Source organism: Lutjanus erythropterus, chromosome 24 (assembly GCF_056507025.1).
Source record: "Lutjanus erythropterus isolate fLutEry1 chromosome 24, fLutEry1.hap2, whole genome shotgun sequence".
Lineage (NCBI taxonomy): Eukaryota > Metazoa > Chordata > Actinopteri > Lutjaniformes > Lutjanidae > Lutjanus > Lutjanus erythropterus.
The window spans coordinates 3,505,992-3,527,615 of record NC_139340.1 but is presented as its reverse complement, the minus strand read 5'-3'; the positions used below and the strand labels follow the sequence as shown (position 1 = coordinate 3,527,615).

General features: G+C 40.8%; 1 protein-coding gene across 4 annotated transcripts in view; it reads left to right on the top strand.

Annotated features, from left to right (window-relative positions):
• zeb2b (zinc finger E-box binding homeobox 2b) overlaps positions 1–21,624 on the top strand; it is a 117,893-nt gene that overhangs the window by 92,570 nt on the left and 3,699 nt on the right. For 2 of the 4 annotated variants that reach the window (XM_084713733.1, XM_084713732.1), the window contains exons 4-9: positions 4,617–4,685; positions 8,807–8,995; positions 10,772–10,986; positions 14,903–15,011; positions 16,538–18,549; positions 21,282–21,462. In XM_084713733.1, the coding sequence (XP_084569859.1) occupies positions 4,617–4,685; positions 8,807–8,995; positions 10,772–10,986; positions 14,903–15,011; positions 16,538–18,549; positions 21,282–21,462 (2,775 nt within the window). The remainder of the gene's footprint in view (positions 1–4,616; positions 4,686–8,806; positions 8,996–10,771; positions 10,987–14,902; positions 15,012–16,537; positions 18,550–21,281; positions 21,463–21,624) is intronic. The other 2 variants (XM_084713734.1, XM_084713735.1) reach the window with 1 other exon arrangement.

Here is a 21,624-nt window from a genome sequence, read left to right as displayed (position 1 = left end):
TGAATGCAAGCGATCGTGGGTCTGCAGAAGTTTAGGAATTGCGGTAAAAATCCAGAAAAGCGTGGACGAATGTCACTCAAAAACACAGACGGACACTTTGAAATATTTCATATGTTGTGATGCTTTGAAAATAATCTTTAGACATAAAGCAACGCAGCCTACATGATTTTCTGAGGTTTTCTGTAAGTGTGAGTGAATGCAAGCAATTGCAGGTCTTCAGAAGTTTGCAATAAAAGCACAAAAATTGTGGACAAATGATGCTCAAAAGCACAGACACACTCTAAGGTAATATTTTATGTATTTTAATAGTCTTTAGCACAGATAAACACAGCCTACATGATTTTATGAGATTTTGCGGAAGTACGAGTGAATGTAAATGATTGTGGGTCTTCAGAATTTAGGGAACTGTAGTAAAAATCCCCAAAAGCGTGGACAAATGTAGCCAAAAAGCACAAACAGACACTTTAGGGACATATTTCATGTATTAAAATAGTCTTTAGCCATAGAACAACACAGCCTAGTTGATATTCTGAGATTCTGTGGTAGTGCGAGTGAATGTAAGCGATTGTAGGTCTTGTATTGTTGAAGATAGGGAGCTGCACTAAAAGCCCACAAAAGTGTGGATAAGTGTCACCAAAAAAGCACAAACAGACATTCTAATGGCATATTTCATGTCGCAAAATAGTCTTCAGCCTTGGAGCAGCACAGCCTAGATGATTTTCTGAGACATAACCACTGCATGTAAGAAAGAAAGCGAAGAAAAAAAAAGTTTATCGCCGAGCCTCTTCTGATTCCAGGGCACAATCAGAGTCTTGTGTCTGGCGTTGTCCTTGACATTCCTTCATCCCACAGCGAGGCTGGACGCGATGTGCTGGAAAGCATGACATCATTATCACTGACAGACATTTTCAAATAAATCACCTGCGTTCTCCCATTTGCCCTTTTTAAACTCTTCTCTAGGGCGTCAGGAGGATTTCTGACTTAACGTTGCAGCAATCACAGGCTGCAGAAAACCCACTTTTTTTCTCCCTCGTGTTGGAAGCACTTCGTTCCATCCTCAAGACACATTATTTGCAAAAGAAATGTTCTGTTTTGTGACATTTTTTTTTGCCAAATGTGGCCTTCTGTTTTTGATAAAACAGCGGTTTGTGTTTTCTTTGCACATTTATCAAGTTTTGGAGTTATTAATTTGTCATTTAAACACCTAGTGCATCCAGGAGTTTGCCATGTTTTTCAGTAAGTGCAGTGTTTCAGATGCTCTTCCACCCTGCCAAGAATAAAAATCAGAGGAAAACACTGTATTCTTTGGCTGGAAAATGCTCACATTTGAAGGGATGGAACACTGACACCAAATATTTGCTATTGACAGAAATATCAGCGATGGCATCAGCTTTTAAAAACCTGTTTTAATCACATCTTGTTTGAGACTCTGAAGCTATTGTGCGCACAGACAGATTCGGGATGAATGAGGCTAAACGCACAAAGGCAGAACTTTAAAGCGACTGCGGTGACCGGCCATAAAAATAGGAATGTTTTCAAAATAAATAGCATCAGAGCTGCTAAGAAAATAGGTGGAATTATGGTCAGGCCAAGGTATTCTGGACTCCTCCTGCGTCCAACGTCTGCTCTCAAACCTCAACATCGCTCTTCAAGGAGGTGTGTACCTTACCGCCTCAGGTCTTCTGTGATTTACTACTGACAAAACACATTTTTCCAGCAGTTGGTGGACAGTTTGATCCAAAATGCTTTCCACTACCAAAAATAGGCACATTTTTGTGGCATAAATGACTCTAGAAGAAATCAAATCCCTCTTTTTTCCCTTGTTTTTTACATTACTCCTGACATTGTAGTGGTAATTTTGGAGGCAAAGCCATAAAACTGCTCATGTCTGAGACTCTGTAGCTGCAACATTAGTTCCTTTTTCTTACTACAGAACGACCAGGCACCCACGTCACCACAATGACACTTTGTCCCATTTGAATGTAGCTCAGAACTGGCATGGACTTCTGCATGCATGTGTGCCAGAGGCTGTGGCAGTGAGGTGTTCGTGGTATTAGCCTACCTCCTACTGGAAGCAGCCGTCCCTCCCTTCAGACCACAGATAACAAAAGTTTTCCAAGGTAAATAGGGGAGAGTGGAGGGCCAGTAAATCCCACCGGTCATCCCCTTGCGTCAGACCAAAAGTATGCAGCCAAATTTGATTACCCAAAGCAAACACGGTGCCTACGAGGACACAGAAATGTGAGGGAGTTTTGACCGTGTTCAGCGCCAACGGAGGGAGGTTTTCATACATGCTGATATCTGATACTTGTGGGTATATTTTAATCGGTGGTGGAGAGTTTTTTTTTATCTGTTTTGTTTTGTCATAGAGTAATTTATGTTGTTTGAAACCCATTTATTTTCTCATACTGCAACTGTGGTTTTGATGCCGTTTGGCAGACGTGCAATCAAATGCACAGAAAAAACTAAGAGGGAAAAAAAAATCCTAGCAAGGGGAAAGTTAAACTAGGACATACCCATCCAGAAGAGTCTGTCATTATTCTCTGAAGGCATTGACAGGGGTATTTATCATTTCACCACACAAGTCAAATCTCTAATTTCGAGCAAACCCTGAATTGCATGCTGTATAAAGCATTCCCCAACTATTAAGTCCATTGTTTTCAACTAAAAATAAGATTTGCTTGTGGCTTTTGTGTAGTGTAATGTAACCAGGATAGCATTATTATCAACAATACACCCACCACCTTTCCTTTAATATCTCAGCCAGGTTTCTCTCATGTAGGCGCTCATCCTGGTTTAATAGCCATGGGAGAGTCAGATACATCAGATCCTGCTGTGGACTGGTAAAAAAAATAAATAAAAAAATCTTCACAATGCAACACTTGTAACGTCCTTGCAGGAGCAGCAGAGCAGGAACAGATGCGTGTAAGGCACACAATACAGGTTTTTTGTTCATTTAAAAAAAAAAAAAAATTAGAAAGCCCCCGTGTTCTCGGAAGCACCTTGATTTAATTTTTACCGACGAGGCAGGAAGGAGGGACCAGGGACTCCTTAAGCTGATTGTCCAGTCAGTGTCCTCCCGCCGACCGTGGGGGGATTAATTTGTCAGAAGAGGGCTTGTTTATGGGCCCGTCAATCCACCGGTTATTTACAGCCGCCTCACCTGTGCCAGGACAATATCTGCCTGTCTGCACAGACTGGTGCCATTATCCTGATGGGCACTAAGAACCTGTTCTGTTCAAACCTGGAGGGTTTTTATTCAAACATTTTTATTTTTGAGCCAGGGTCTCTTTGGGAGGCGGAAATGACCAGATTGGTTGACGTAAATCTCAGTCGGTGGAACCAAACAAACAGATTTTTTCAGAGGGCCTTTTGCACACCTGAAGTTCTGATCACGGTTCACATGTTTGTTGAATTCTATGAATTTGATCTGGTTAATTTTGGTTTAACTTTGTGTAATTATTCTGAAAGCTTGAATCATCTAAAGACATGTTTTCACACAAGAAACCAACCAAACCATGTTTCAATGAAAAATAAAAAGCCAGAAAATCTGAACCAAATGAAGCAGGTGTGAAAGGGCCCAAAACTTAAACATCCAAAATTAAAAAGCTCAGCTCTACCCAGTAATTATTAGACCAAACCATGGTTCAGTTTGATCCAGACTGAGACCACCTCTTTTGGTTGGACCAAGGTTCGACTGTTTGGTCCTGGTTTTTGGTTCAGATCTGAAAAGTCTGAAAATTCAGGCCAAATGAGGTTGGTGTGAAAGGGCACAGAGGCCAAAAACCTAGACATCCAAAATTAAAAATCTCAGATTTACCCAGTAAGGAGTGATTTATTGATTTAAAAAGACGTCAGGACGTCTACATTGGTGGTTCTCAAGATAAGAAAGCAATTTCTTTTTTACGGTTCAAATACTGTCTGTTTTATTGGGCTTCAGTCAAACATACTTAACCAGAGAACATTAATTGTTTGTCTCCACCCACTTGAGGTTTACCCCAACCAATGAGGTTATTTCTGCCCCTCAGAAATGTTTGTGCAACCAAAACTCTTAATTTGAGGTTAAGGGTTGTATTCTTTTTAGTTAGTAGCAAGGCACTAACTCTCTGCTAGGGGTTGCGGCGAATCAAAAAAATGTGTGCGCTCACCATACTCCCAAGCAGCGTTGGATAAAAGCATCCACCAAATGACATATGATAAAAAACAAGCGTGATCCTGCATGCAGAGGATTGCAGCAGCGTCACAGCCAGGGAGTAATAAGCTCAGCCTGCGTGTTGGCTGGAGCTCTATGATTGCTCAGGTGGATGTGCTCCGTGTTGTATTTAATCGCTCTGTTTGGCGATTGAAGCTTTCTTCGCCTCCCCCGCCGCTTGTTGTCATGTTAAAGGTAAATAAGTCACTGTCTGGCCCAGATGATAGCATTCATTAAGCATGCCGAACAAAGCCGCGGCGCGCTGCGATGCACAGCGGTGCCTTTATTGCTTTCTCCATACCTTCTTCTTAAAGGCCTCATTGTCAGCGTTTGTTGGTTTGGATGGTACATTGAGGTACTCACCCCTCTTTCTCTCCACCACCCCCCCCCACAACCCTTTTTTTTCTTCTCTGTTTCTGTGCAGATGAAATAAAAGATGATTTTGACACCCTGGGGCCCGATGCCACTTTGCAGGCAGTTGGAAACGGTACAGGTGAGTTGACTGACAATATTGAATGCGTTTTTTTATGTGCTGCTCTTTCCCCTCGTGCAGTGTATTTCACTGTCTGTCCCTGTAACCTTCATTGCAACATGCTTTAAAACAGTCTGTCTCAATCTTTTTGGCTCATGATCCCTTAAAATGAAGGAACGTCTGCTTGCAACCTCTTTTCACAGGTTGCTTAAGCCTACAGCGTGTCTACCAATGCAACTAAGGAATAGATCTTTTTCCTTTAGGAATTGCTGGTATGATGAAATGTTATGTAGATATTAAAGCATAATATATGTAGTGAGACAAAAACAGTATTTTGAGGGAGTTTTAATTTTGATTATACTGAGAAAATATATTTTAAAAGATCAAACTCTTGGCTATTAAACCTTCACAACAGGCCAACCTCCTAGTGACTCATTTTTTTTTTTTATTAATGTGGAGTAGAGTTGACGCCTCCCAAATGTTTTTTTATTTCACAGCATAGTTGTAGTGAGCAGCCATTTTATTTGTCTCAGAGTTCTCTTAATGCTAATCAAAATAGACATTTTTAAACCATAATTCTTATTTAGCTTTGATTTAGAAGGACTACAGAGTTGACATGTTATGGTTGAGACACATCTGATAGCAATATTATTTAATGAAACTGACAAAAAACAGAAAACTTACCCGTGCTTGTGCCATTTTCCTGCCTTTTTTAAACCAGGAAATGACACAGCGGTCCTTAGGGTATAGCGAACCCTTTTTATGCCCGATTAAATCATGTTTTTGTAAAAAGCTGAGTTGTTTGAACTCTTTAGAGGGCCAACATCTTCATACAAAATTTATTTTAAAACAAAGATGATTACAATAGCATATTTTTACACTTATGTTATCAGAAGGTATTGATAGTTTTAGATTTTGAAGGCTTTTCACACATTTTTTTAATTGTTTGAAGTTGTGAATTCTTGTCTGGAATTAGACTGTTTTCTGGCACAGAGCAAGTTTAGAAATGAGAAAGATTAAAGCAAACCAAAACATTTCATAAATTGTAATGAATGGGTGACAGATAAGTTAGAATTTTTTTGGTCATATTGGACATTTTAAAACAGAATGTCCTGTCTTACAAGCAGTCTTTGCCAAAGTACAACACACAAACCTTAAAAACATAGTGTGTGTTGTGTAGCAATCCAACAATCTTTAATTACTTTGCATTTAAATTCATTTTTAGGGTCTAATGCTCACAAAAAGTCTTGGTTGGTTTTAAAGGGTTTAGGCAAAATTCAAAGTAGTTCACATGAAAGACAACAGAAATATGTTTTTGCTGCTTTCTTATCCTATTAATCATCTTATGATTAGATTTATCTTGTGGCTTGAAGTTGGCGAACCACTTCTTTAAAATAACAACAACAAAACAATTACAGACACAAACTGTGAGCTGTAATTAAAGGGAAACTTTGTCCTGCTGAGTCAAAGGCCAAGACAAATCCCTGTACAGTATGTTTATAGGCAGCTAAAGTTATTCTAATTTTTAGAACCTTTGATTACACATTGGCTGTTTTCAGCCGCCCTGGTTAGCTAAGCAAGTCTTAGTGTGTGTTTGTGTCCCGTTGCCGACTCCTGGTGGAACCGAACCCTACCTGCCATTTTTCATTAAGCCACCAAAGCTGATTTGCAGCCACACACACCCCTCCCTTCCATGATATCATCCTGGCCACCCCGACAATTGGCCCTGGCTGCTGTTATGGTAAACCAAACTCACCCCACAGAACGCCACGCAAGCCCTACCTCAAAACCCTCCCTTCAGCTTTAATTACGCTTATGTTCTGCCTGTCGTGGTGTTTTCTTCTTCACTTTTCTTTCTCTCTGTTCTGAAAATTCAGAGCACAGCAAATGTTTTCCATTTTGACTTCTTAAAGGGAGTTTTGGAAACAATACTGTGGCACCACTGTGGAAGCTCCCCGCCACTAGATCACATGTGATTTCATTTAAAGACATGAGCAGTTTGATCACGTCCCGGTGCCAAAGCACACTTTGATCCAGGTGATTTCCTCCTCCACTGGAAGGAAAGTCGGTTGTTTCTCCTTAAAGACATATTTTACATTTATATTTTTCATCTAGAGTGATGATAAACAAGCTTAAATGTCCAAAATTTAAAAGCTCAGATTTAATCAGTAACTTTTGAACCAAGCCATGGTTCAGTCTGATCCAGGCCAGGCCCCTTCTATCAATCAGTTCAGGGTTCGGCTGTTTGATCCTGGTCCTTGGTTCTAATCAAACTGAAAAGTCTGAAAATCTGAACAAATCAAGGTCAGTGTGAAAGGGCCAAAATTATTAAATGTCCAAAATTAAAAAGGTCAGATTTACCCAGTACATATTGACCAAACCATAGTTCAATTTGATTGGACCAAGACCATCTCTTTCAGAGAGACCAAGGTTTGGAAATTTGGTCCTGGTCCTTGGTTCTGATCAAACTGAAAAGTCTGAAAATCCAGACAAACTGAAGTAGCTGTGAAAGGGCCCAAAGCCCCAAAACTTAAGTGTTCAAAATTAGAAAGATCAGAATTACCCAGTGCATACTGAACCGACCTCCTCTTTTAATCTTGGTTTGAATCAATCTGAAAAGTCCTAAAATCCAGACTAAACAATGTAGGTTTGGCAGGGCCAAGAGCCCAAAAACTTAAATGTCAAAGCTCAGATATACCCAGCAAGTACTGAGCCGATCTGGACCACCTCTTTCTGTCAGACCAAGGTTTGGCTGTTTGGTCTTGGTCCTTGGTTCAGATCAAACTGAAAAGTCTGAAAAACAAGCCAATGTGAAGTATAAATGTTCATTTCATTCAGCTGACTGATAGAGAAGCTTGCTAGGCTGCATTGACTGAATGTAAAACATAAAATAAACATGTCATTACCCTGAGGGTTTTTAGGTTTGGGTCCAGAAAGTGATTGCAACCAAGCCGCACCCTGGTCAATCATCAGTCAGTCTTAAATAATGACTTAAAACCACCATTATCACAACATTCGGTCTCTCACAATTAGCTTAGCAAGTCTTCAAAGAACCATCTAATGAGAATGCTGTATATTATGCTATCACGGTTATCAAAAGTGATCCATTGGCACCGATGACATTTCGGTGCCATTTTTGACAACCAAATATCTACTACCTTGACCTTTCGCAAATTGGACCGCAAAGTCATCACGGCCTAACAAATCGCTCTTTAAACCTCACCTTGGCTCACAGTCTAAAAGCCTAATTAACAGGGGATGAAGTCTGATGAGACGTCACTCGCTTTTTGGTTCGACGTAGCCAAACAGCCTCCAGAATTTCTTCAGGTTGTAAACAGTGTGTGAATGTTCGTGTGTGTGTGAATGTGTGTGTTTTGAAAGTCGGCCATCCCCTTGACTAATGAAGGCTGCTGATTTCTTTTAGCTCCGGTTTGTTTTTGGAGGCAGCTATCTCCACGCTGCAGCTTAAGAGTTTCCCTGAAGAGAAGGGACTGGGAAATAATTTGAGAAAACGCATTGTGTGGCCTCAGCACTTTGGCTGGCTTAAGATACATTCTGCTCAGCTATGGCAAAGCATTTCTCTCTTTTTTTTCTCTTCTTCTTTTCTTTTTTTTTTTTTTGCACCGGTTTGTGGTTTGGCCCCAGTAATCTGTTCAACACAGAATCAACAAAAGCCACAGTCTCTTGATTGACCTTATATGTGAAAGTCAATACAAAGAAACGTGGCTCTGTTGCTGATTAAGCCAGGCTTGTGTATGAATTCATGTATATGTGTATGAGTGAGTTTTCCTTTTTTATTTCACAGTCCTAAACTCAAAATCTGATTCTATGTCAAGTTTTTTGCACGTCATTCCTCAGCAGCTCATGGTAGCACGTTTATCTCTGACTTTTGGCCGGATTAAGTTACAATTCTTATTTTAGCCGGCATGCCGTGACAAGCAAACCCAGTAATTTAGATGTATTCTCCCCAAAGCACGGCTGTAATGTTTTAGGGTGGCGGTCCTCATCGCATTTCCACCAAGATGTTCCCAATATCCTCCTGTAAAACATTTCTCAGGGGAAGAGATGAATCCAATTTATTCCTCCCCCTCTTCCTCTATTGGTCTCCTCCTTCACCATCTCTCTTCCTCTCTCTTTTTCAGTTAAGAGCGTCGATTGCACTTCAGAGTTCGAGGACTTCTTCGCCAAGCGGAAGCTGGACGATGGCGACAGTCACGTGGTGAGCATCGCCGAGTACCTGCAGCGGGGCGACACTGCCATCATCTACCCAGAAGCCCCAGAGGAGCTGTCCCGCCTGGGCACGCCGGAGGCCACCGGTCCAGAGGAGAACGGTACGAATCCTGTCACGGGTTGGTGGGAGGGGTCAAAGGTGAAAGTGTTGCCTTACTGGGAGACTTCTGATTCAACTCCTCATCCTCCAGAACTCAAAAATAAGTCCTTGTATCACTAGTTAGCTTTAATTAGCTTTAAACAATGTTATAGCAAGACTTTAAGTCTTGTGCAGGGTAATGGTAAATGGTTAAATGTAGTGTAACAGTAGTACAAGTAGATATGAGTCAGAAAATTCAGTAAACTGACTTAGCAATGTCAGCTACACAGCAAAATCTAAAGTTAGCTTACACTAGCCACCACAAGCTACTTGTCAGACTTTGACAGGCATGTTGTGTGTTGAATTTTGACAGGTCACATTTTACTACTTATTAATTAAGTGTAACAATAGTACAAGTAGAGATTAGTCATAAAATTCAGCAAACTGACTCAGAAATGACAGTTATGCAGCAATATCTAAAGTTATCTTACGTTAGCCAACATAAGCTACTTGTCAGACTTTGAAAGGCTGTTGTGTGTTGAATTGTGGCAAGTCACATTTACTTATTAAATAATAACAATAGTACAGTTGGGGATGAGTCAGAAAATTGAGCAGAGTGACTCAGAAATGACACAGCAATATCTATCTAAAATTAGCTTACAGGCTATGCTAGTTATTAATAGCCACCATAAGCTACTGGTCATACCAAACTTTGAGGAGCTGTTGCAGCAAAACCCCTGAGTGTGTTGAATTGAAACAGGTTGCATTTTATTACTTATTAATTTAGGGAAATATTAGTAGGGAAGATGAGTCATAAAATTTGTCCACCTGACTCAGTTGCAATGTCTAAAGTTAGCTTACATTAGCTAATATTTGCCGCCATAATCTACTGGTCATGACAGACTTTTAAAAGGCTGTTGCAGCAAAACCCCTGAGTGTATTGCATTGAAACAGGTCACATTTTATTACTTATTAATTAAGCTTGTAATATTTAACAGTGAAATATATTAGTCCCCCTTTTAAAGGTTACACTGGCTTGTTTTAAAGCATTGAAAATATTAAATAAACTAGGAAAATCTTTTCTCTAGGGTATTGTTCTGGCAATACCAAGCCAGACTGTGCCTCTGATATTAAGTTAAGTGATGTTAAATTGTCCTTTTCTTGTAGCCTAAATGTTGCAGTAACAGAGCATGCTTGCTCAGCCAAGCAAAGGTTAAAAAAAAGGAAAGAAAGGAAAGGGAGTCTGGCTCTTCCCGTTGACACGAGCGGGCAGCTGTTGGTCCCACAGATTCACCGGATGCCTTGGTGTTTACCTACAGTCTTAAGCAACAGCTGGGCAGGGGCTTGAAATCAGATAGCGCACCTCTGAAGCTCCCCGGAGGGTGAAAAAAAAAAATGGAATGAGCTCATGGTTCATACTGCAGACATGATGAACGTGTCAGCGGGAATGGCATTAAAAAGTGAGGGCTGTTTGAAGCAATTAGGGGAGGTATGGGGAATTATGTGCGAGTGTCAGATTATGATTTTGCATGTGTTTGTGTACATGCAGTATCATGTGTCAGAGAGTGTCTGTAAAAGAGTACAAGTGTGTGTGGAGTCGGGAGGAGGTCGTAGTGCAGCGGATGCCAGCCTGACACTGTGGCTCTCATGTGGAGCAGATTGCAGAGATAACTCCCATACCACTCCTGGGCAGCCCGCCCGTTAGCTGCCATTGATTCGCTGACCTTTTGGCCCGCTTTCCCCTTCCCCTTTTCCTCCCCTCCCCTCCCCTCCTCTCCTCCCGCTGTCTCCCGTGCAGACCTGCCACCTGGAACGCCAGATGCCTTCGCCCAACTGTTGACCTGCCCCTACTGCGACCGGGGCTACAAACGTTTGACATCGCTGAAGGAGCACATCAAGTACCGCCATGAGAAGAACGAGGAGAACTTCGCCTGCCCCCTGTGCAACTACACGTTTGCTTACCGCACTCAGCTTGAGCGGCATATGGCCACACACAAGCCTGCAAGGGATCAGGTTAGGGGGATTTTTAATTTTTTTCCCTCTCTTCTCATTCTGTTTTCTGTCCCCTATCTCATTTCTAATGTGCTCTGATCCCTCGGAGAAGAGAGATCATTTTTTCTGATTGGCAATCATTATTAATTTTTCATGGCATTTTGAAGATGCAGATCCTTTAATGGTAATAACTTTAATTGAGGCCCTAAATGGTTTTTTGATGGCCCTCCCTGATATGATTTTCCAGTCTCGTGTTCACGATCGAATGATTGTGTGAATTTCCAATTTGGAAATTTTTATCAGCTCCTTAACTTCACTCCACTCCTGGCCTTTAATGTTCTTCTGGTGCAGCCTGCAGTCGTAGCACTCCATCAAACCTCCCCCTCCACCGCCTCCCCCCGCTTCTAATTTCATGCACTGCATAAACATCTGTGTATACTCGAATTTTCTCGAGCGATTTATACGCTATATGTCTGAAATATAATGTGAATCTGCTGGCAGTTAGCATGAATCACCTTAAAGTCCTGTGAGGTGAAAACACATCCAGCAGTCACGGGTGTTTAACTCGCTTGTCAGCCTTAAGTTGAAGATGTGGGGTGAGATAGATTGTGGCAAAAAAAAAAAAAAAAAAAAAAAAAAAAATTGCACGCTCTCGGAGTTTTCACACATTGGGGGATAATTATAACTTCTCAGTGAACTAAAATTGGAGCAGTAAATTTTAAAGTAGATGGAGTCTGTGTTTGTGCTTCGATGGATGATTATAAGTGAGGAATTTGTTTTTTAAAAACATGCAGTGGTTTGAAGACCTTGAGTTCATCTCTGAAATGAAATGGCACTGCTTTTATGATGTAGATAGACACTGGAAGTATTCTTTTCTTTAATAATCATCTTTTAAGAAGCTTTGAAGCAACATGAAGCAAAACTAGGTTTAGAAAATTAAGAATTATCTCCAAGAGAAAGGTCAAAAATTGATGAGAATAGGCTCTTTTTTATTTGTCTGTTATATATTAGATGACACCTTGACTTCAGATTGTTTGTTAGGTCATTACACTGTAAAAAAAAAAAAAAGAAGAAGAAGAAGAAGATCAAGAAGCTATTTGTTTTAGGCTGCCTTACAATTTTAAGTTTACTGAAATTTAAAAGACAAGTTGAGGTAAGAACTGATTAAAAAGAACGAGGAAAGGAGGAAATGGGTCAAATAGTGATCAGAATTATCTCTTTTTGTTTGTGTGTTACATTTTTGACTACAGGTTGTTTGTCAACAAATAGAATAATTAATCACACTGTAGAAATGAACTATTTGTTTCAACATAATAACAACTCAAAACAAATAAACTTTCATAGTCAAATAAACTTTATTTAGTTGTACTTGAAAAAAACATGTTCAATAAGCTGAAGATATTAAACTGAACCCATAGATCTTCTGCGGAAACTTAATTTAACGAGCTGATTGAACTCTGCACAGTACATCCCTATAGCTTGTCATTTCAAGTCAAGTGAGAAGAACTCAGGTTAATATGTTATAAATAAATCCTCGCTTAATTAACTTGATTATTATATCTTGTTTATTTCTGTTAATGAGAAGAGATTAGTTAATTCCACTGAATTCCTTGAATTTTTTACAGTGCACTGAAATGTGATGTTCTCTTGTCTGACGAGGAGCTTTAAAAGCAAAAAAGGGCAAAATTAGGTTTAGAAATGTAAGAATATATTGAAAATAAGTGAAAAAGAGATCAAAATTAGCTCTTTTTTATTACATTCTGGCTACAGGTTGTTTGTTACCAGACAAAATAACTAATTATCTTTTTAAAAAAGGAGAAAAAGGATTTAGGTCACATCTTTGATATACAATTTTCTTCCTCTGCTACAAACACCTTGTAATGTACTGTACAATATAAAGGAAAAGCATCCATTCAGCCAATAACAGATGATATCATGTACCCTGATGGCTTTGCGGTGTTCAGTCCCAGGTCGTGGGTGTTGTGTTGTGCTCTCTGAAGCGAGAATGACAGGCTCAGACTGTGGCTGATTTGATCAGATGTCAGCAGCCAGCACTTTCACCTGATCTACCAGCTGGGTGTAAACGTGAGCAGATGGGCCGGCCGAGTGAGCCGCTGTCCCAATCCTCATATTACAATGCTGTTGCTGCTCCCCTCCAGAGTCGAGTCAATGGCCAAAGAACTCCTATTCAGGCGCCGCTTCGGCTCCTTCCACAAAGCCGGTTATCTTGATTTGTAAATTAGCTGGATTGTTTAAGTGGTAATCCTCGAGATGAGATGGAGGTGATGTCTTACTCTTTGATTTTTTTCTGTAGGTGGTGCTCTTTTCTTTGCCTTTGCAAGCACCAAACTCTTGTTTTCCTGTTGCAAAATATACAATTTCCTCTTTGACGTGGCAGATAAAATCAAATTTAACACGTATGCATGTGAAAATGTACATTTGGCAATTAACAGCTAACTCAGGAGGGCTCAGGAGCAATCAGATTAACATAAAGAATAATGTCCTGATAGGTAAACATGTGCTCTGCTGTTCTGTCTCGTATGTTTACAAGCCTTAATACTCCTCCTCCTCTTAACCAATTAGCCGAAATATGACTAATTAGAGGTTATACATATGCAAACATCCAGTCGGGTCCCCGCCCACAATCAGCAGTGGTGGCGTTCACACCGACAACGAGCCATGAAGGAGAGATGGAGCGTTTTGCTGGTGCCATTCACAATTAAGAGCGCAGAGCGATTGTGCCTTATTAGCAGCGGTGGCGAGACTAAACTTTACCGGGCAGGGGTCCTCAAGGGGGAAGTAAGGGGATGGCGGCGGCGGTAGTGGAGGTGGTTTAAGGGGGGGTTGCGGAGGGGGTGGAGGCACCGAAGCAGCTGTTGCTGTTTGTTTATGCAACTCAGCAACATACGAGCGGTGGGGTCCCTCTCCGGCGCTTGGCGGGGCCCCCGACTCTCCCTGCTTGATCTTTGAAGGTTGGGGCTGTTTGAACAATTCCTCCCAGTCCTCCCAGTGTCCTGCGCGCCACCATCTGTCTCCCCAGGAATGTGGGTAGAGTCAGCACACACCCCAGCATTTGTCAAGGCTGAACTGGGAGGAGGGAGTGCTTTTTTTTTTTTCTCCCCCCAGCGAGCTCGGAGAAAATGTGTCTTTTTTTTTTCTTTTTTTTTATTTACTAACCGTTTAACGTCCTCAACTCCCACTTGGAATTAATTGTTTCGTGAGTGACGAGCCAGGTTTGCACACCCAGTGTTGTTGTTGTCGCTGGGTATTATATTTTGATTTTTTTTTTTTTTCCTTTCAGAGAACAGGCTTGTTTGAATTGCAAATTTGATGGATTGCAACTGATGTTTACCTTTGAACAGCGAATCAAGGCTGGGCCTATACACTCTGTTCTGTATCCTAAGATTATTAAAGAGACATCCATGGTTTTAAAGAAAAGACCCAATTACTATAAGACATTTGAAAGTGTTCTGATGAAGCACAAAGTGTAATTCTAATACAGGTATGCAGGGTGAAAGAGCTTACTGATGATTCTGAATACCTTTCACACTGATTAGGACCAAATTAATGAAAAGTAGATCAGATCGGCGCTTCTAATGAAGGGGAAACGCTCTAAAAAAAGAGTCTTTTCATTTATTCTATTTTCTGGGCTGCCAAATTCTAAAGGCATGCCTCCTTTGGCTGAGGAGCCAGGAAATTAAAAGGTATGTGATTCTCTCTGTTATCGCCGCCGCTGCCTGTAGTCGTTCGACGGAGGTGGGAGTAGAAAGCCAAGATGCTTCGCTGGCGACAGGAGCCGGTTTGGCTTGTTGCTTGTTGTCATGCCGACCAATTGTGATTATTTACTGAACTCTCACCCCCACGATGTTTGTGCATTTTTTTTTTTTTTTTTAATAAACGCGGATCTCTCTCTCTTTCTCCTTCTCCTCTCTCACAGCACCAACTGCTCAACCAAGCGGCCGGCAACCGCAAGTTCAAATGCACCGAGTGTGGCAAGGCCTTCAAATACAAGCACCATCTGAAGGAACACCTCCGGATTCATAGCGGTGAGTAGCGGGAGGAATGCTGCCCTATGCTTTGAATATTCATAGCCATGATTTAAGGACACCACGAATCTGCAGAAATTCCTTTCGGTTTATTTTGGACCCTCCCTGCTGTTGATGGACACTGAACTCTGCTGTGTTAAGAATCGGTCCACTTGCCAAGTCCAATATTTGCTTAGAAATGTGTATGTGTGTGAAGCATATCAGCAAAGTACATTTATTAGTTTACTTATCAGGAACAATGTCCATTGATCAATAGAAAAACTAAATGAGGCAGAGTTAGCTCAAAAGGCTAATTTTCATCTGTTGCCTCTGGCCAGATGTTAAACAACAGTTTGGAAATTAATTAAAATGACAAAATTAACATAAATAAAAGGACGACAACACAGCAAAAGACAGTGCAACATACAAGCAATGTACATAAAGACATAAAACAATCATAACACAAGAATGTAGGGGTGGTTTCTCATTAGCTTAACATAAATATTCAAGTTTTATTTATTCAGGTTAATTACAAGTTCTTTTAACTTGAAGACTTTTGACTTCAAATGAGGAGTTGAGTAAATTTACTATATTGAGTTCAATCAACTCATTAAATTAAGTTTCTAAAGAAACATGATCAGCATATTAGCAGACGTCCCAGCATGTATTGTTTGAGTGGAAGTCTTTCTCCTGAACTTGACTCAGCGTATTATTTTAAACTAATCGGACATAAATGATTATGAAGTTTATTTGATGAGAAAAAATTCTTGGTTTTGAATTATTACCAAGTTAACTGAAATTGTCTTTTCATATTGAGTCAACTTAAAAATGTAAAGCAGTGCGGACACCTTCCATTTATTTTTGCAAACCTTTTTTCTGGTTCCAAACTTAGTAGCACAAGTTTTTACAGAAGTCTAATGTCTTGAAAGTTTGTGAAGAACATGATCGACATATTAGCAGACTTCCCAGCATGCATTTTCTGTTAATTTCAAAGAAACCTTTATTTTTATAAGCTTTTTTTTTCCTGTTTGGGACAATTTATTTTAATCTTAACAATTTATAAACATAAAGTTGTGTTACCTTAACTACTAATCAATGAATATCAAGTTTATTTATGGATTTTCTGATATTATAATATTAACTCAAATTGTCTTTTTAAATTCAGTCAACCTAAAAATTTTAAAGCAGCCCGGACACTAACATTTTAAGTGAAAACAAAAAACACCTGTTTTTGCAAACTTTTTTTCCTGTTTTGGTCGGTTTATTACTGCACGCTAACTGCACTGCAATATTATTTAATTTTATTTAGTTTTACATAAATCATTGTGTTTCAAAAGATGTTCTAATATCTTTCCTCGCCTGGGTAAAGCACTTTGATTGGATTATGTAGAAGGTCATATCCTTTACAAAAGAGCAAATTAAATGTTAAGCTTACTTCAGCACATTTACATCCCCTTTAAATAAACAAAGAAAGAGTAAAGAAGGTTCTAATTTGCTGATTTTATTCATATCAGCCCTCTTATGCTTTATATGTGTTTTTGTTTCAGGTGAAAAACCGTATGAGTGCCCCAACTGCAAGAAGCGCTTCTCCCACTCGGGCTCCTACAGCTCCCACATAAGCAGCAAAAAGTGCATCGGTCTGATTGCTGTCAACGGCAGGATGCGCAGCAACATGAAGACGGGCTCCTCCCCCACTTCCGCCTCCTCCTCGCCCACCAACACTGCCATCACCCAGCTGCGGCAGAAGCTGGAGAACGGCAAGCCGCTCGGCCTCCCTGACCACAACAACCACCTGAACATCAAGACGGAGCCGCTCGACTTCAACGACTACAAGCTGATGATGGCTTCTCACGGATTCGGCGCTCCCGGGCCGTTCATGAACGGAGGCATGGGAGGGAACAGCCCGCTGGGGGTCCACCACAACTCGACGGCCCAGAGCCCCCTGCAGCACCTCGGGATGGCCGGGCTGGACTCGCAGCTCCTGTGCTACCCCGGCCCGCTGGCGAACAACCTGAGCGAGGTGCAGAAGGTCCTCCAGATCGTGGACAACACTGTGTGCAGGCAGAAAATGGACTGCAAGCCGGAGGAGCTCTCCAAGCTCAAGGCCTACGTGAAGGAGCTGGGGTCCCAGGTGGAGGAGCAGAAACAGGTGCTGTCACAAGGGGGGCCTCAGGTCGGTCTTCCACTTGTCAATCACAACGGCGCCACCAAAAGCATCATCGACTACACGTTAGAAAAAGTGAACGAAGCCAAAGCCTGCCTCCAGAGCTTGACAACAGACTCAAAGAGACAGATTAGCAATATCAAACGAGAGAAATCCAACCACATGCTTGAAGGAGGTGTGGATGACAAGGTGCAGGAAAATAACATGTTTACACCTTATGCTTGCCAATATTGCAAAGAAACCTTCCCCGGGCCAATACCTTTGCATCAGCATGAACGCTACCTGTGTAAAATGAACGAGGAGATCAAAGCCGTGCTGCAGCCCAGCGAGAATCTGATGGCCAACAAACCAGGGATATTCATGGAGAAGAACGCCCACTTACCCTCCTCCATGTTGTCTGAGAAGGGACTCACCGGGCCCCTCAACCCTTACAGGGACCACATGTCTGTGCTGAAGGCGTATTTCGCCATGAACATGGAGCCCAACTCGGAGGAGCTGCTCAAGATTTCCATAGCAGTCGGCCTTCCTCAGGAATTCGTCAAGGAGTGGTTCGAGCAGCGGAAGATGTACCAGTACGGCACTACTAGAACCCCACCTCCGGAGCACAGGAACAACTCGGATATGGTTCTCGGAACAAATAACCACCACACTCCACCAAAAGACTCTATGGCAGCTAGGTCACCTGTGTCTCTAATCAAACCTACTGACCGCATCACGTCCCCCTCCATAGCAGAGCTCCACAACAACGTGAACAACTGTGACAACTCGCTCAGACATTTGAAAAACCACCAGTTCGGCGGCGCCGCCAAACCCGCAGGTGAAAAGTTGGACCACTCCCGCAGCAACACCCCCTCCCCGCTAAATCTGTCCTCCACATCTTCCAAAAACTCTCACAGCAGCTCCTACACTCCAAACAGCTTGACTTCGGAGGACCTGCAGGCCGAGCCGCTGGACCTCTCGCTGCCGAGACTAATGAAGGAACCCAAGCATGCACTGACTGTCAAAAGCAGACCTAAAGTCAACAGCATCACCATCGACCACAACAGCATCCCCTCTCCACGAGAGCACTTCGAAGAGCCTTTGAACTTGGCCTATCTCAAGAAGGAGTTCTCAGGCTCGACCAACAACGGGAACCTTGAAAAAAGCACTAGCCCCATTTTCGGCATTAACCCGTTCGCCGCCAAACCCCTGTACACATCACTTCCACCTCAGAGCGCTTTCCCACCCGCCACGTTCATGCCCCCGATGCAGGCCAGCATACCAGGTCTTAGGCCCTACCCGGGCATGGATCAAATGGGCTTCCTACCACACATGGCCTACACTTACGCAGCAGGGGCAGCTACCTTTGCCGAGATGCAGCAGAGGAGAAAGTACCAGCGGAAACCAGGTTTCCAGGTAAATAAGCCACCTGTGGTTTTGTGAAAAAGCCCCAGGCTCACTCTGCCTCCCTAAAATGATCTGAACTCATTTCTGTACTAATTAAAATACGACTTCAGACTCAGGAGAGAGAAAGGCTCACCTGAGGTAGACCGAACTGGCAAAGGCGATGGAGATAAACAGCTGTGACACGACCCCCCGAGGTGGAACAAAGTGAGGCGTAGTTAGTGCTGTCATGAAGGCGAGGGGGTATTTCGGAGGTTCAGATGTTTACAGAGCAAGATAGATGTATTAGTAATGATGATTTAATCCTCTCAAATGTAACTATTCTGGTTTATACTTTTGTAGGTTTTGGACCATCAGTTGGAGTAAAATAGCCAATTTAAAGATGCAAAATCTGATTTTAGTGGCTAAACAATCAATTATTCCCCCAAATTTCCACTTATTAAATCATTAGATCCACTCCTATTTTTTTTTTTAGTTTTTTTTACAGCTTCCAGTGAATCCTTTCATGAAACCTGCCTCTACCTCCTAATGAGTCTCTAACCCTGGACTAGTTTTGAATAATTTTCCAATAATTGTTTAAAAACACCCAAACCTTTAGTTTTTGAATGCTTTAATTATTACCTTCAAAAAAGTACAAGTATTAAAATCCTATTTTCTGATTTATAGTGTTTTAAATGTGGGTTTCAGGCTGTTTTGTTGAGAAAAAGAGGCAATTTGAAGATGCACAGTTTGACTCTGGAAGCTATTTCTTTGGCTAAACAATCAATTATTTTGTGGATTTTTCCAATGACTATGGGTGTCTTCCACCCTAAACATGTAGTCTTTGAATGCTTTGATTTTTTACCTTCAAAAACATCCAATTTAAGCATTAAAAAGTAATCTTTTCTGATTTACAATGCTGTAAATTTGAGTTTTGGACTGTTGTTTGGAGAAAAATAGGACATTTGAAGATTTAGATTTTGATAATTGTCCAATAATCATCTAAAAACTCTGTCTAACATCTAAAACCTGTAGTTTTTGAATGTTTCTTTATTTTTACCTTCAAAAAGGTCCAATTTAAGCATTAAAAAGTCATCTTTTCTGATTTAGAGTGTTGTAAATTTGGGTTTTGGACTCTGGTTTGGAATAAAATAGGCAATCTGAAGATGCAAACTCTGGAAGCTATTTTCTAATTTCATTGGCTAAACAATTGAGTATTCCAAAAATTTATCTACTTATTAATCAGGGATGAAAATAATCATTAGTTGCAGACCTATTTTTATGTTTTTTAACAGCTGTCAGATTGTGAAACCTTTAGAGAAATGTGCCTCTGCCTCCTAATGATCCAATCGTCATCTAAAAACTCTAAAGAAAAGAGTGTCTTCCACCCAAAACCTGTAGTTTTTGAATGCTTTAATTTTTACCCTCAAAAAGGTCCAATTTAAGCATTAAAAAACCATCAAACAGCATCAGGTTCAAATAAATAACAGGAACGATATTGGCCCTAAAATCTCATCTCCGTAAAGCCATAATTGTTACCACTCTGCGCTGTAAATTTTACCCTCAGCTGTGGGTGGAATACATTAACGCTCCCGACTCCAGTCCTCTTCCAGCGCCGGCCTGAACTCAGATATTTTGTTATTAAATATGGGTGAAAGGCCTTTGTAAAAATGACAAAGGTGAGCCCCGGAGCTGTGCACTTCTCTGAAATTTCCCATCGCAACTTTGCTGCATTTTAAAGAGAGAGCCACAGCCAAAATGAGCTCCTACATGTGGATTAATAATGCACAGTCTCCATGTTCATTACCACTGAATGCTGAAGGCTGTTTAACATAGAGGGAACCATTTTGATGAAAAAAAGTATTAATAATGTTTCCTATTCTAAGTTATTAAATTAGATTTTAAAAATACAGCTACAGGCGTTTAGTTCAAATTGATTGCAGAGTGATAGTGGTCCCTTCTTAAAACACAGTGCAGAGCTGTCCTCACATTATCACACACATATTCATTAAAGAAAGCTTTGGTGGCTCAATATTGGCCATTAAGGTGCACCTTCTGATTTTAATCATTATATGAGTTTGCAATTTCAAGAATGGTTCACTCTAATGTTGTAATATTGTTCGCCATCAATTCACGTTTAAGACTAATCTTCATCATAAAAGAGAATTTTTAAAGGAATGTGCAGAATTAACACTCCTGTACAAAATTAGACCACACTGAATACACCATTATGGCTGAGTTTCATAATGGGGAGCATGTCAGTTATAGATGGGCGATATTACTCCAGAGCTGAAAATTTTATAAGAAATCAACGCTGGTATGTGCTGCTAATTAAAAATGCATGAGAACGTGTAGCATAGTGTGATTGTTTGGGAGGTACGGTTCAGTTTACTGCTTTATCTGGAGACATAAAGAGTCACAAAAGGAAATTTACTTCAACATGAAGGTGCTCTTAAAGTTCATCTTAGCTACATATTACCTTATCCTACTATATATTATATAGCTTTATAGACAAAATTAACAAAGAAACATACTAAAAATTTTACAAAATTACATCTAGAATGATGTCAATACACATTAGCTTCTACATCAAGCTAGCTTAAGCTAAAACTACAACTCCTTACTCCTGAAAACATGCTTTGGTCCCATTAACTATTATTGCTAATACTAACTGCAGTTCTAACAATTAATAAAAATACTTAAACCACATCAAATTCATTATCGTTTTGTGTTTTCTCTTTTTTTTTTCGTTTGTGTTTTTTAAGGGGGACCTGCTCGACGGTACACCAGATTACATGTCAGGGCTGGACGACATGACAGACCCCGACTCCTGTCTGTCGCGGAAGAAGATTAAGAAGACCGAAAGTGGTATGTACGCGTGTGACTTGTGCGACAAAACATTCCAGAAGAGCAGTTCCCTTCTAAGACACAAATATGAACACACAGGTATATACTGTTCTAGACCCTTATTTTAAACCCCATGCTTTTTTATGTTTTAAATGTTTGTGTTTCCAAATCCTATCAGTATGAATATATATATTTTTTGTTACCCCTTTTTTTCTCCTTCTTTCCTTCTCTGTTTAACCCTTCAGTTGTATTATGTAAACC